Below are 14,805 nucleotides of genomic sequence, written 5' to 3' on the forward strand. Positions count from 1 at the left end.
TTAGGAGAACATGTTAATTATTAAGTACATACACTTTTAAGATAACACGCTAATTATTAGGATAGAAAAAACCCATGGATGGTTCCATAATATAATAAGAAAGAGGGTTAATTCAATATATGAAATTATAATGCATATGGTATACTAAAATTCTAACCTATAAGTTAATATGAACTTAATTCAACAATAATTAAAAATTGACAAAAGAGATATTAAGTTCGAATCCTTAACCTCACTCATCGTAAACTAGTAATTTAGGAATTTGAATCTTAAAACTAGTAATTTAGGAATATGAATCTTAACCTAAAAAGAATAAGATATTGGGGATTAAAATTTTAATTATATATATATATGTATAATAAAAATAAAAGACGTGGTTTGAACTTATTTTGAAAACAAAAAAGGTATGAATTAAAATATAGTCAAATCAGGAAAATGCAATATATAAAAGTTCACACTTTTTTTTTTCGCAAAAACTGGAAATTCGTTCTGAACGAGAGAGAATGGACTGCTGGTTAAACCGAAGCCCAAATGGCTCCCGTCTCCGTCATCGAAAACGACGCCGCATTAAAGTACGAAAAGGCCAAGCCCATGGGCCCCCACTATCACACGGGTGGGTCGTCTTCATACCGACGCTGTTACCAACACCAATCTTTTATCAACAGCTAAAAAAAAAAATGAAAAATAGTAAATTCCGTCACCTCGCCGTAACGGCGTTTACCCGGTTCTTCACACCCGAGCGCCCCTCAGCGGATCCCGTAACGGTGGGAAATTTTGGCGGTAAAAGAACCTAACGTATTCCACGCGTCGCTCTCCCATTGGAGGGGCATGTATGTATGTATGTCGGGCATGGTGTCATGACATGTTGCTGTTTTTCCCGCGCGACGCCACTCTAAAGGGTTTTCTTCGAGGAGTGAGAAGCCCCAAAAAATATTAGAGAGAGAAGGGGGCGACGGAATTCAGAGAGAACAAGAGAAGATAGGGTTCAGACTTCGCGCTTCAACAATCCTCATTTGATTCACTCTCCGCGGCCATTGGAAGGGTTTCTTTACTGGATCTGCAGGTTGGTGGGAGTTCAATTAGAGATCCGACCGATTCTTCTCCATTTCTCAAGCCTGTCACAGCCTTCTTGCTCCTATTTTTCTCTCGTGGTTTTTAAGGTGATTTTTTTCTCTCCCTTGCCGTCAAATGCTATGGTGATTTTTCGTACTATTGATTTTTTTTTTGGTTACTAGTCGGTCCTTTGATACAAATTTTTCTTTTTTTAATCCGGGTGTTTTGGGAGGGATAGAGGTGATTTGGAAGTAATTGGTCGTGGATTCGCTGAGAAAACGGCTGTGGAACTTCCCATAGGCCTAATTATGTAGGGAGGAGCTGGTTTAATAATTAGTTTGTATCTTTTTGTGAACTGACCTACTTGTTTGATGAATGTCGGGGGTTTAAAATACGAGAGAATTGGTTTTTACTGTAGTCATCGCATTTTTGAACTGAAATAGGCGCACAAATTACTAGCGACGGAATATCTGTTCCTACAGTTTTAAATTTTGAGTTTTAATTGACTGAATGCATTGTGAGTATCAGCTAGGGTTGTGTTCATGGAAAACGTGGAGGAAATGAAGCCATTGGCCACAAACAATTGCCATACAGATGGCGGAACAGACACTGTCGAAGTTAAATTCTCAGAATTGTGCCAGGTGTTTTCTCGTTTTCAAACGTCATTCTAGTCGCGACTATAATTTTTTACCCTTTTTTTTACTACGCATGATTTATCCATTTATCTAAGTCGATTAATTTACATCAATTTTAACTATAATTCAAATTTGGTTGCAGAATGGATTACGTCTTGATGAGAATTGTTCTGATCAAGCGTTGAAGTTATTTAGAGAAACAAAGCACCTTTTGGTAGCAAATATATCAGCAATTGGGAGTGGAGTTGTATGTTTTCTTTAGTATCTTCGAGGATAATATTGTTTTTTTTTTTTAAATAAAAGTTCCCATAAATCTAACTAAGTTCTAATTTAACAGGCTGAAGAAGCCGAACGTTTTTGGTCTGCCTTTGTTTTATATTCTGTGAAGAGGCTGAGAGATAAGAATTCAGAGAGTTCTGATCAGGGATCCGAGAATAATAGCTTTACTTTATGCCAGATATTGAGAGTTTGCAAGCTGAAGTACGTTATTATTTATACTGTTTTTGTTTCCCTTCGTAGTTGCTTCTATTATCATAAACTTAAAACTTTATTTTATTTTTTTGTTATCCTGCTTGTCATACAGCATTGTAGAATTTTTTAAAGAGCTGCCTCAGTTTGTTGTTAAAGCTGGTCCAGTTTTAAGTAATCTCCACGGTGCAGACTGGGAGAATAGACTAGAGGTACAGTAATTTTAGGCATATATTTTGAGGTTTTATTTTATAGTATGTGATTATGTATTTTTTTAATCAAGAATTTATTTTCTTTAAGCCGTCACTTATGGTTTTTCTCATGTCCTTTTCATTTAAGCAGGCAAAGGAGTTGCAGGCAAACTTCGTGCATTTGAGCCTCTTAAGCAAGTTAGTATTCTTCTCGGTGCTTTGGAAGATTCATTAGCATCTTTTATTCTCCTTGTTTATTTGCATTGTGTAAGTCATTGCGGATTTCGTGAAATTTTTATATCATGCCCATGTTTCAAGGTACTATAAGCGTGTCTACCGAGAATTCTTCTACACCAATGATGCTAATGTTGAAAAGCAGCCAGCTATATCATGCCCTACTGGTTACTTGTCTGATTATCATCGTTTTGGATGGTTGTTATTTTTGGCACTTCGTGTACATGCTTTCAGTCGTTTTAAGGACTTGGTGACTTGCACTAATGGTTTGGTTTCCATTTTGGTGAGTTTTATTCCTCTATGAGTGTATGACTAAAGTAACTAGGGATAATGGAAGATATCTAGTTAGAATAAATAGATATATTGATAAGTTTTGTTTTTTTTTTCTTTGATCAAATCTGTACATAATAATTAGGGCACTAAAATTACGGTGGACTAGAACCATATCAGATTTATGCAACGTAATGATGGATATTTGCACAAACGACCGCTCAATCTTACAAGTAGTTAATTCTTTGACAGGCTATTTTAATTCTTCACGTTCCCGTTCGTTTCAGAAGCTTCAACATTCTTGACTCTGAACGCTTTGGTAATATTCTCTCCTTATTGGTTTTGTTATATTTTACTTATAGTTGCTTATCTCGTCTATATTTTGTCCAGTTAAGAAAGGTGGAAAAGGAGTGGACCTGCTTGGATCACTTTGTAATGTCTATGATACCTCAGAGGAAGAACTGAGGGAGGTAATGGAGAAGACAAACAGTTTGATAGAAGATATTTTGAAGAAGAAGCCACGTTTGGCTTCTGAGTGTAATAGTAAAACCTTGGAGAATATTGACATTGGTCCGTTTCAGTGTGCTTCATTTGATGAATTAGTGGCACTCTATTTCATGTTTTCACGGCCTTCAGGAAATTTTCATTTTTTCCTTTTCCATTTTAATGCAGAGGGTTTGATCTACTTTGAAGACTTAATGGAGGAGTCATCTCTTGCATCCAGTTTAGAAATTCTGGAAAAGGACTACGAAGATGCAATTCGTAACAAAGGTGAGCTTGATGAGCGGGTATTTGTTAATGATGAGGACAGTTTACTTGGGTCGGGTAGCTTGTCTGCAGGTGCTGTTACTATGAGTGGCATCAAGGTATTTTCTTTTGAGTAATGCGAATTTTCTAATCCAATGGCTACTTACATCATTGGTGCTTTATTTCCTTATTTTCCTGTATGGATTATGATTTTGGTTCAAATCTCTTCAGAGGAAGTTTGACTCAATGTGCTCGCCTGCAAGGACAATAACAAGTCCAATGTCTCCACTCCGCTCTCCTTCTTCTCATGCCAATGGCACTCTTAATACTGGCAATGCAAAACTTGCTGCCACACCTGTTAGCACAGCCATGACAACGGCAAAGTGGCTTAGAACTGTTATTTCTCCACTCCCCGCAAAACCTTCGGCAGAGATGGAACGCTTTTTGACTTCATGTGATAGAGATGTAACTAATGATGTAGTTCGCAGGGCACATATAATATTAGAGGCTATATTTCCAAATAGTGCTCTAGGAGATCGCTGTATAGCTGGAAATTTACAAAGTGCTAACCTCATGGATAACATCTGGGCAGAACAAAGACGATTAGAAGCACTGAAGTTATATTATAGGGTTCTGGAAGCAATGTGCAGAGCAGAGTCTCAAATGCTTCATGTGACTAATTTGACCTCTTTGCTGACTAATGAGAGGTTCCACAGATGTATGTTGGCTTGTTCTGCCGAATTGGTATTGGCAACACACAAGACTGTTACAATGTTGTTTCCTGCAGTATTGGAGAGAACTGGCATTACAGCTTTTGACCTCAGTAAGGTGATAGAGAGTTTCATTAGGCATGAAGAATCACTTCCTAGAGAATTGAGGCGACATCTTAATTCCTTGGAAGAACGGTTATTAGAGAGCATGGTATGGGAGAAAGGTTCGTCAATGTATAACTCCCTGATTGTTGCTAAACCTACCCTTGCTGCAGAAATAAATCGTCTGAGTTTATTAGCTGAACCCATGCCATCTTTGGATGCAATTGCTGTTCAAATTAACTTTTCTGGTATTGGGGTATCGACCATGCCTAATTTGCAAAAGCATGAGAGTTTACCAGGTAACTGAGTACTTGTTTTCATCTTTGGTTTATATTATTAAAAACACAATTGGTTAACACATGACCATGATTTGTAAAATGCAGCACTAGTAGAGAAAATAGTCTAGTTGTCATCTTAACGTTTATAGAAATCACCAATTTTTATGTTTTTATTCTTGATAGGCAGAAATGTTTGTTGATCACCTTAGGGTTTGTTGAGTCCAAAAGTTTGCATCTTTTAGCAAATATGTTTCTCTTCTTTCTCTAAATTATGAACGTGGATCTTTATGGTTATCCTTCAGGTCAGAACGGGGACATAAGGTCACCAAAAAGGTTGTGCACAGATTTAAGAAGTGTGCTAGTGGAACGGAATTCCTTTACTTCTCCAGTGAAGGACCGTCTGCTTGCTTTAAGTAGTATTAAGTCTAAGCTTTTGCCACCTCCTTTACAGTCCGCATTTGCAAGGTATAATCAGTGTCTTTCAAGTGCTGCTGCTCAAACGTCAATCCTTTGACTACTCCATAACTATTATTTTTATGCTTTATAACTTTACTTACAGTCCAACTCGGCCTAATCCTGGAGGTGGTGGGGAAACGTGTGCTGAAACTGGAATTAACATATTTTTCGGCAAGGTATAAAACATGATCTTCTGATTGACTTTTGATTGAAAATGCAGTGGTCAGTCTTTGACTATATGTTTAAGATATATTGGATTTGTGAGAAGGTAAAGGATGCGGGCTTCTGGCTACATGTGGTGTCAAGATACTTGAAAACATTTTTGGGACATCCTAATTCGTGATTTCTAATGGATAGTAAGATGATGTTGTAAGAAAAATGATTACTTGATCAACTTTTTTGACTTATTACTCGAACAATGTGATGGAAGTTTGGAGAGCGAATGGGTGTTGTGTGTGACCTACATTTTTCATTCACGTGTTGAAAATATGAGATCTCTCGACCTAGTGAGTAATGAGTTATGATGGTCATCTTTGACATAACTTTCATCACTGCTTTTACAATTCTGTTTCCCATTCCCATCACAGCTAAGTATGATTATTATTTCTGTGTTGTTTTCCTTTAACCATTTTGGTAATAAGTCCTGCATACGACTTTCAATTTTTAGATCATCAAGTTGGCTGCTGTTAGAGTCAACGGTATGGTGGAAAGGTTGCAGTTATCTCATCATATCAGGGAGAATGTCTACTGTCTTTTCCAACAGATACTCAGTCAAAAGGCATCACTATTATTTAATCGTCACATTGACCAGATCATCCTTTGTTGTTTCTATGGCGTTGCTAAGGTTTGCTCTAAAGAATGTTGCAAGAGTTGTTGGATGCCTTTCATTTTCTTTATTTTAGCTTAACTCAAACAATGTTTGGCCTGCAGATATCTCAACTGAGCCTCACTTTCAGGGAAATCATTTACAATTACAGGAAACAACCACAATGTAAACCACAAGTCTTCCGAAATGTGTTTGTCGATTGGTCTTCAGCACGTCGTAACGGGGTAGGCTCTTTTTTATTTAAAAAGAGTTAAATAAATCAATGCACATTGTAACAGGAAGTCTAACTCGTTGAATGCTCTGGATTCAGAGATCAGGACAGGATCACGTCGATATAATTACGTTCTACAATGAAATATTTATTCCTTCCGTAAAACCTTTGCTTGTTGAAATTGGCCCGGCTGGATCTATCATGAAAACTGAGCGGGTTCCTCAAGCAAACAACAATAGTGATGGTATACCTAATCAAGTTAAATTTGACTGTATTGATGATGTCCTATTTGCAATTTAGTATCTTGCATATCATTTCTAAACATGTCTCTTGGCCTTGTTTTTTTTTCTTATGACTAGCACCATGCCCTGGATCACCCAAGATATCTCCATTTCCAAGTCTTCCTGATATGTCTCCGAAGAAAGTATCTTCAGCACATAATGTCTATGTCTCTCCATTAAGATCATCAAAGGTAATTGTTGATTCATACATTCAATATATCTTTCTACTCCTAGTTGATTTGCTTTTCTGTCTCACTACTTTGCCGAATGGCTTGCTATATCATCTGAATGTTTTCTTTATCATGTCGAATCTTGCCCAGTCGAATCTGAAAAATAGTTTACCTCAGTTTAGTAGTTATTTCCTTTTTACTTGATACATGATAGTATTCAGTATTTATTGCTACAAGTCCCACAGGCTATCTCAGACATCATTTTATTCTTAATAAAATAGCATGTGATAATCCCACTATCACCCTACGATGGCCACCTACTCACGACTATGCTGATGTTTCAGTTCTACATACATGTCCCATCAATAATTTGAAAAAAGTTGAAAATATTATTCTCGTCAGTCACTGTGTGGCACATAGAGAGAGAGAGAGAGAGAGAGAGAGAGAGTTTGTTGCTTATCCTTGTCACACCCTTGCCAGGTGTGTATTTTTTAGTGGACCCGTAGCACCTGCTTTTGTCATATTTCATTCTGTAGTGGCATGTCATTATCACATGATATTTCATCCGAATATAGCTGGGTGAGATCTTTGATTTGAAAATTTCGTTGATCCTGTGAGTCTTTTTTCGTAGCCACATGACACGGTGACAAGTGACCAATTATAAGTTCCCATGAATGTGGTCTATTATGGTACTACTTTCGATAACTAATGAATCAGCGTCGTTAACTTTGGTGCTAAGATATATGCAATATTTAACTAACTTTTGAACTTCTTGTATAGATGGATGCGTTGATTTCACACAGTTCTAAAAGCTATTACGCTTGCGTTGGAGAGAGCACTCATGCGTTTCAAAGCCCTTCAAAAGACCTCACTGCCATAAACAACCGCTTGAATGGGTAACGCTTCAATCCAAACAACTTCGAACTTATTTTCTCAAATGGCATTAGTTCGAACGTGTCCCTTTGGGGACATCTGGAACAATACATCGAAGATTAGCATGACCCCTACATAAGGATGATGCGCACAAATTGAGAAATGACTTTAGTTCAAACGAAATACAACTTTTCACCGATAAAATAACATTACTGATGTGTTATTTGCTTCATTTATTCATGCAGTACCCGAAAACTTCGAGGCACGCTTAATTTCGACGACGCAGACGTCGGTCTGGTCAGTGATTCTCTGGTGGCCAACAGCCTTTACCCACAAAATGGAAGTTGTGGATCCTCTTCAGGTGCACCTATTAAAACTGAACAGCCTGATTCTTAATTTAAAGCTTTCCATAACCCACCTAGTGTACATATATCTATATATCTATATATATATATATATATTTTTCTCTCTCTCTCTCCCCTCTTCAATCTCCCTTTCTCTCTCTAAAGATGTATTACCACGGGGGTATTGTATTGAGCGGTGAGTTATTGTGTAGAATAGCCGCCACCACTGCCCTTGTTTTAGGCACCCACCCATCTGAAATTTGTAGTTGGCTATGATTAATTAGTTTAGTTCAGATTCAGTTTAGCTGTGTTTAATTTGAGTAATTTGATTCTTTGCACCTGTAATTATCTATTACAATTTACAAGAAAATTTGTCGACGATCAACGTAAAAATATGTTATTATATTGAATGAGAAAAAATGGTGTAAACGATAAGAAAATTTGGGCCAAATTTCAAATCACCTAAAGGCTGAAAGTCCATTTGTTGGTAGTCGAAAAACAATAATTTGAAATTTAGGATTTAGTGAAGGCAAACTGGAATCTGGAGAGGCCAGCTTTAGCGACTTAATGGAGGATTCTCAATTGTCATCATTATACCGCTCGTTTCTACGGATTAGATTAGATTGATCATTGATGTCAATATCTTCAACGCTGAAATGGATCTCAATCTTGATTTTTGAGGGAGACATTATGTATTGAAATAAATTGCAATTTTCTTTAGTTCAATAATTATTAGGAGAGTTCTCGATTTTTTAGATGGTAATATGTATTTTAACAATTAGTCGCGAGGTTCGAATTACCATTAGATGAATTACATTTGTGATAATACTTTTCACATCTTGAATTTAAAAAGTATTTTTTCCCACTAAATATACCCTTTTTAACAATTTCGTTTCTTAGATCTGAACTAGTGGGCGGTATTTACTTGGATTTAGTAAATCTTGTCAACTTGAGTCTGTATTAACTGGTTAAGATATATATTTTTTATTAAAAGGTTTTGTGTTCGAATTTTCACCTTCAGACTGTTTTGAAAGAAATGCTCTTAAAGAAATCTTGTAGATGACGAGCAAATAGAAAACTTGATTGTAGAGAGTACAATATAGAGATGAAAATTTTGGAAAATATTTTCTACTATCCCACGAGTCATAAAATTCATCTCTTAAAATTCAAATTCTAGAAACAATTATATATTTTCATAGGATGTGTTTTGAAGTGAGGGTAGAAGGAGCAATTTTGAAAAAAGAGATTTAAAGAATAATTGATACTTTAAAAATCAATTTTAAGTAATTTTTTGTTTTCTTAAAACTAATTGTTCAATTTGCCAAACATGATAAAATAGACGTGATTTTGACAATGGTAAAAGTGATTTTGACACGGGACGTGATTTTGACAATGGTAAAAGTGATTTTACCGTGTCAAAATCACTCCCAGACACACCCTTAATTTAAGTGTTAATTTAAAAAGGTTCAAATATTTTCTCAAAATCCTCCATCTTTGTCAATTACTCTATTTTGACAACTTCCTTTGAAGGAGAGAAATTGGAAGACGTTTGGTTTCTTTTTACCCATCTTTCTCTTTAGTCTCCAAATTCAGTCCCTCTGTTCGAAAACTTAGATTTATGTCGAAGTTCATTTATATCTAGAATTCTATCAAGTCTATTTAAGAAAATAAAATATCTATCAAGATAACTCAACTAATTAAGATATAAATCAACTAATTAAGATATAAATCATTAACTAAAAAGTTGGAGGTTAGAAATCCCCACGATTGAAAAGTCAAAAGGCAACAGGGAAAGGAAAAAAAGACATTTATACAATGCAATTCCAAAGGTAGATGAGTGAATTTCCAAAAATATCACCAGATAAAAAGCTTTCTTCAAAATCCAACAGACTCCTCATTTTGCTGTGGAAATACAAGAAAAATAGAATACAATAATCAAAACAAAACTAATGGCCTGAATTAACCATACCATGATATTAGAGACACCGAGCATATGCCTCTCAATGCCTACAATTGAACTTACATATAAAAAATAAAGAGTCAAAAAATTGGTTAACTCCATGAATGAATCTTCTGCAACTATCAAAAAACAGATATGGAGATGACACAATATCCTTAAACATAATAAATAATCAGACCAGTTTTTAGTCTGAAATTGCTGATTCAGGATCCAAGCATCTGGCATTTATGGTTTGGTACTCTTATCTTAGCGAGAAAAGTTGTACAGGCCAGTGGCGCTTCCTGCCATCGCCAGCAATCCCAGTAGTTTCTAGTGAAATGTCAATGCTTCGATGTTCAGGTGCGCGGACAATGCTAACGCGCAAATGAACTTTGACAGCTGGGGAGGCATCGGTACCCACTGGTGCGGATTCGTTGGTGGCAGATTTTCTAGATGTTACGGCAATTGGTTCTCTGAAGGTTAATATGGTTTGAGACCAGTGAGTTTTGGGAGTGTATGGGGATGTAGACAGAACCGCTGGTGATTCTTTGCAGAATCTGCTTGTAAAACCAGTTTCAAACCATAAGACAACTCCATGACACCAAGATACTTCGACTTCAACATCATCTCCGCTCTTTGAAGGATAATGTAAACTCGGTTCCAACTCGGTATTCGCAGTGAAGTCTACGTCATCAAGATGCATGGTTGCTAGATCAAAAGTCTGTATGAAAAAAGCGACAGCATGTCTTCATCAACTCCCAAACCAAATTGCAACATAAAAAGAAGGGGATGTAAGATAACGTTCACAGTTACACATGTATTACAGCAGGGGTTAAATCAGTCGAACCATTTTGTTGTCCACGTAGATCAGAGTGTTTAGAAATTGGAATGCTCTCAGAGCATCCTAAACCATATTTATCATATTCTTAAAAATGATACAAAACCATGGATAAATGAGATACACGTTAGTCTAGTAATTGACGTAACAGCTCAAGACTTGCTAAGGTAATCATTAGTAGAAGAGAGGAAAATGTAATGAATGAACTATGACAACAAATATATGAAGCCTTTTAACCCCAGTATGACGCATGACTTTTATCTATTTAAAATTAAAAAAGAAAGAAAAAGTTCATTGAACAAAAAGTGTACAGGAGTAAATTAGTAATAAAGCTCCCCCTGGATGCTTGGAGATGCGAGCATAACTAAAATAGTAGTGTCCAACTTTCTACGATAAGAGATTCAAGAAAATTGTGTTCCTACATGCTAGTTAGAGTATTTTCTCCCAATAATCATGTTCCTTTACAAGTATAATTCTTTCAGACCTAGCAGATTGAACACTCATGATTCTGAGAACCAAGAAGAATAGCGTTCATCAAAAGCTGTAGTAGTAGAGTGCAACACATCCCCACAAGGAATAAAAATGTTGTTTGGGTAGTACTTACATGAAGAATTGCAGCACTGGTCACTAAATCATTAGCATCCACAATGTCAACGATAGGAATATTGGCAGCATCCCTTACAAGTTCCTTTCCAACACAAGACATGCTGAAACCATACACATTTTCCCAAAATGGAAGACTAGTTCCACCGACTCCAAATCCTGCAACAAGCTGAAGGGTAGATAGAGAAATTATTAAAAAAAAAAAACAAATGTAATTTCAAGATCAGACCTCTCACAGGGTGAATCAAAAAATGCAAACTTACAATTGTCGCAGTATCTGGTAAGATTGCACCTCCAGGCTTCAACCAACGATCCCTTGCAAGGAGAACTGAGCTGAGCATTGACTCGTACAGCAAGCAATAGCCCATCCATTCACTCAATAAAACATCAACACTACGAGGCTGAATCTCTACGTTCTTTTCGAGTTCTTCTACCATACTGTGAACCACTTCTACAATCCCGCTTGACATGCTGCTATCTCCCGTTTGTTTCCTATTCCACAAGAGGCCATTCTCTTTTGCAATCTGCAGCCAATTCCAGTACAGGAGGTGGTGTGAAACAAACCATCAGAGAAACAAGAAAACTAAATGACTATATTGAAGTTGATTCACTACTTGGGTGGCCACTGCTGCCATCTTATCACTTGCTTCAACTGCAATAACTCTTGACGCACCTGCTTTTGCAGCAAAGAGACTATAGAAGGGAAGAATAACAGAGTGAATAGTTTTTCAATGTCAGCCAAGCTTGATTGAAAAGCATGCATGTATAGGAACTGACTGTAGTTATTGCACGTCATTATAATGTTTAATATACGAAATATTCTAATGCTAAAAATGAGTAGAAACAGCAAGCCCAAACGACAAATTGCAGCCAATTATACCAAATTATTTTCCAGCTCACCTAAGTATGCCTGTTCCACAGCCTACATCCATCACAACTGCTTCGTGGAAAAGAGATTGGTTTTGCAAAATAGCTTGCCCATAAGCTTCCATTCTGACCTGCATAAAAGGTAATATTGGCAATATATTACTTCAGAAATGAAGTATTCCCCATCTGTAATAAATTGATTTGTGACATTCAGTTAAAAAGTAGACTGGGAAATAATATAGTACCTTGTCGCTTAACATCTCTCTGTGTATGCCAAAAGAGCTATACGAACCAAAGTAGCTATCATTTACATTCTTGATGTCTTTTGAATACAAACTTCGTCTGGATACTTTCAATTGATCGTCTTCCAGCATCTTATCATTCAATCCTAAAGTCTCCGTGGTTTTCACAGTACTCTGAATCACGGCCTCTAAGTTGCTTGGAGGATTCAAATAACCATGTGAAGTAGAACTACAATCTTTTATTCCATTTTCCTCGATTTGGTTATGATGAAATGGAAGACTTTCTCCAGTCATTTCATCGGCATTGCAATTACCTCCATCACTATCCATATTCCTCCCAAGATTATTGTTGGTAAGTGAAATGTCATCATCCTCTTCGTCTTCTGCAAAACTGTACAGGAGAGGATCGTCTTCCCTGAAGGGTTTTAAATATTTATCATCATCCCACGGAGCCTTCATGCTATTGAGATTTACTGTTTTGTGCAAATGGTTCTGTAAATCCTGGTTTGATTGACACGACAGACCACAGCTCCAACACCTATTTTCTGCTACCTGATCAGTATAAAAAATGATAAATAACGTGTTAATAGTTAACACCTCGTTCGATAGCCAATAAATTCTTTTTCTTAAAGTGCGTGCCTGCTTGACTCTCGAGACATCAATGGTTTTCCTTATTAAGCGGTAGCTAATCCACTTAATATTATTTGGAAACTAAAATTTCCAAATCAATTCCAATTCATCGTGAACACAAAACAATATCGCCAACCCCCCAATTGGATGATTATCATAGTTAAAAGCTGACGATTCAAATAGTTCCGGAGAGAAGCTCTACAAAAACTATTTTTGTGAGACCAAAAGTTAAAACACGGACACCCCATTGATCCAGTCTAGTTGATTCGCGCAGCTCCTGGTTGCACTTTTAAGTGCTAAAAAATTCGTTCTTTTTAGGACCATTCTGTCGACGAATATCCAACAAACGTGAATTTCGCCAAAAAAAAAAAGAAAAAGTTATCAGACTAGCTGAGCTAACCTGAGATCGTATGTAGTTGATAATTTTGAACGAACCATAAAAATCTAAACCCAGAGCCCTCCTAATGCCGCGAAAATCGAAATGGTGGACCGAGTTGCAATGGTTGAACAACGTGTCGCAGTCATTGTACTTGGAGTTGCAGAACAGACACAGAAAATTCGAGTCAAATTCTCCTTCGCCTTCTTCCTCGTCCGCATTCCAATCGTCCCAGTCGTCCGTTCCATCTTCTTGCTCCTCGTCGTCTTCTTCTTCTTCTTCTCTTACGAATTTCTCCGCCTTACACGTTTCTTTGTCAAGTTCTTTGTGAAATTTATCCATGGCGTATGTCGAGAGGAAACAGAGCAGCAAAATTTTGTGCTCAATTGCTTCGCCGGCAATGCTTAAACCCTACACACCAAACCAGGGTTTTCTCCGAGTGAAGGACGATATAAAAATAATTTTTTTAATTACTATTATCATTCAAAATTTTAAAGCTTTTTAATTATTGTTTCATAAACAAGGTCTTTAATTGTTGTTTTTGTTATTGATATCCTATATGACGTGGGAGTATTTTATTTTATTATTATTTTGCTCAAACTAGGATGTTATTTATTTATTTTATATGTTGAAATTTTAAATCTCTATCTTACGATTACAATATTATACTTTTTTTTTATTAAAAAGAAATAAATATATCATTTTTAAAATATTCCAAATATTCAAATATTGCTTCTTAGTTTTGGTTTAAAAGTTTAATTTATTAAAAATTAAAAATAGTGTAAAGGCAAACATAACTTCGATAATTGACATATATATCCCACCATGAGCTTATGAGTTCGATCCTCCATCACCACGTATTATATAAAAAAAGAAAAATTAAAATACTAACAATAGTTAAAACTAAAGTCACTCGTTATAATTTAAAAAAAGAAAAATAATAGTCTCACGATAGTTCAACTAAAATACACGACTTTGGTATCATTATAGTAAAGTTTCATTTTCATGTAATAAAATTCATCAATCACCACTTATAGATATATTATCACATTGGATTATGTTTTTTATCATATACTTTTTCATTGCAAATAAAATATAAGGGACGTAAATTAAAATCTATAATTTAAAAAAAGTTTATTGATATTTTAAATGTCATTTGTTGCAGTGTAAATATCCAATTTATATATACAGTATTAAAATTTGAGATAATTGATGACTACTTTTTAGAATATCTATCATCTACGTGTTCGAAGAAAGAGATTATAATTCAGTTGGTGTTGTATTAAAAAAATGAATTAAGTTAAATTATTATTAAACAAATTCTTAATATTTACATATTTTTTTACTACAATCGAATTTACATAATCCATAAAATGTCTGTATTAACAAAAAAAAAAAATGAAAATTTAAGATCTGTATATTTGTAGCTGAGAGTATAGTTCGAGATTAAACGCCTACACG

General features: G+C 35.8%; 2 protein-coding genes and 1 pseudogene across 4 annotated transcripts; 2 read left to right on the forward strand and 1 right to left on the reverse strand.

The window, feature by feature from the left end:
* Positions 1-899: 899 nt before the first annotated feature.
* Positions 900-8,164, forward strand: RBR1 (retinoblastoma-related 1). Of its 3 annotated transcripts, XR_015787180.1 has the most exons (20): positions 900-1,160; positions 1,582-1,694; positions 1,831-1,935; positions 2,026-2,168; positions 2,272-2,368; positions 2,499-2,545; positions 2,666-2,864; positions 3,104-3,170; positions 3,242-3,421; positions 3,524-3,717; positions 3,830-4,709; positions 4,991-5,153; positions 5,248-5,320; positions 5,812-5,988; positions 6,075-6,194; positions 6,281-6,425; positions 6,541-6,653; positions 7,264-7,321; positions 7,413-7,528; positions 7,751-7,774. XR_015787180.1 is itself a non-coding variant. In XM_022283365.2 (19 exons), the coding sequence occupies exons 2-19, from the start codon at positions 1,596-1,598 to the stop codon at positions 7,899-7,901; spliced, it is 3,069 nt and encodes a 1,022-aa protein (XP_022139057.1). In that variant the 5' UTR covers positions 901-1,160; positions 1,582-1,595; the 3' UTR covers positions 7,902-8,164. The 3 variants fall into 3 exon arrangements, 2 of the variants coding, with proteins under 2 accessions (XP_022139057.1, XP_087973479.1); XM_022283365.2 differs by lacking the exon at positions 7,264-7,321 and having other exon boundaries at positions 901-1,160; positions 7,751-8,164; XM_088117353.1 differs by lacking the exon at positions 7,264-7,321 and having other exon boundaries at positions 901-1,160; positions 1,586-1,694; positions 7,751-8,164.
* Positions 7,589-7,682, forward strand: LOC148209285 (U6 spliceosomal RNA; annotated as a pseudogene).
* Positions 8,165-9,781: 1,617 nt separating the features above from the next.
* On the reverse strand, positions 9,782-13,794 carry PRMT3 (protein arginine methyltransferase 3). The gene is made up of 7 exons (XM_022283549.2): positions 13,369-13,794; positions 12,342-12,890; positions 12,130-12,227; positions 11,844-11,922; positions 11,493-11,753; positions 11,231-11,398; positions 9,782-10,509 (listed from the first exon to the last, which is right to left on the reverse strand). Exons 1-7 carry the CDS (start codon positions 13,684-13,686, stop codon positions 10,051-10,053), a joined length of 1,932 nt encoding a protein of 643 aa, XP_022139241.1. The 5' UTR covers positions 13,687-13,794; the 3' UTR covers positions 9,782-10,050.
* Positions 13,795-14,805: the final 1,011 nt, after the last annotated feature.

The sequence above is a fragment of the Momordica charantia genome (assembly GCF_013281855.1).
Source record: "Momordica charantia cultivar OHB3-1 chromosome 9 unlocalized genomic scaffold, Mcharantia_2.0 BLBB01000009.1, whole genome shotgun sequence".
NCBI lineage: Eukaryota > Viridiplantae > Streptophyta > Magnoliopsida > Cucurbitales > Cucurbitaceae > Momordica > Momordica charantia.

Bases quoted from the DNA above. Each gene is read 5' to 3' on its own strand.
- PRMT3 (XM_022283549.2), bottom strand. From the start codon at position 13,686: ATGGATAAATTTCACAAAGAACTTGACAAAGAAACGTGTAAGGCGGAG. The intron at 12,891-13,368 runs GTTAGCTCAGCT...TATACTGATCAG, and splicing joins TCAACTACATACGATCTCAG to GTAGCAGAAAATAGGTGTTG. The intron at 12,228-12,341 runs GTACTATATTAT...CCTTTTATGCAG, and splicing joins GAGAGATGTTAAGCGACAAG to GTCAGAATGGAAGCTTATGG.
- RBR1 (XM_022283365.2), top strand. From the start codon at position 1,596: ATGGAAAACGTGGAGGAAATGAAGCCATTGGCCACAAACAATTGCCAT. The intron at 5,989-6,074 runs GTTTGCTCTAAA...TTTGGCCTGCAG, and splicing joins GTTTCTATGGCGTTGCTAAG to ATATCTCAACTGAGCCTCAC. The intron at 6,426-6,540 runs GTATACCTAATC...TCTTATGACTAG, and splicing joins AGCAAACAACAATAGTGATG to CACCATGCCCTGGATCACCC.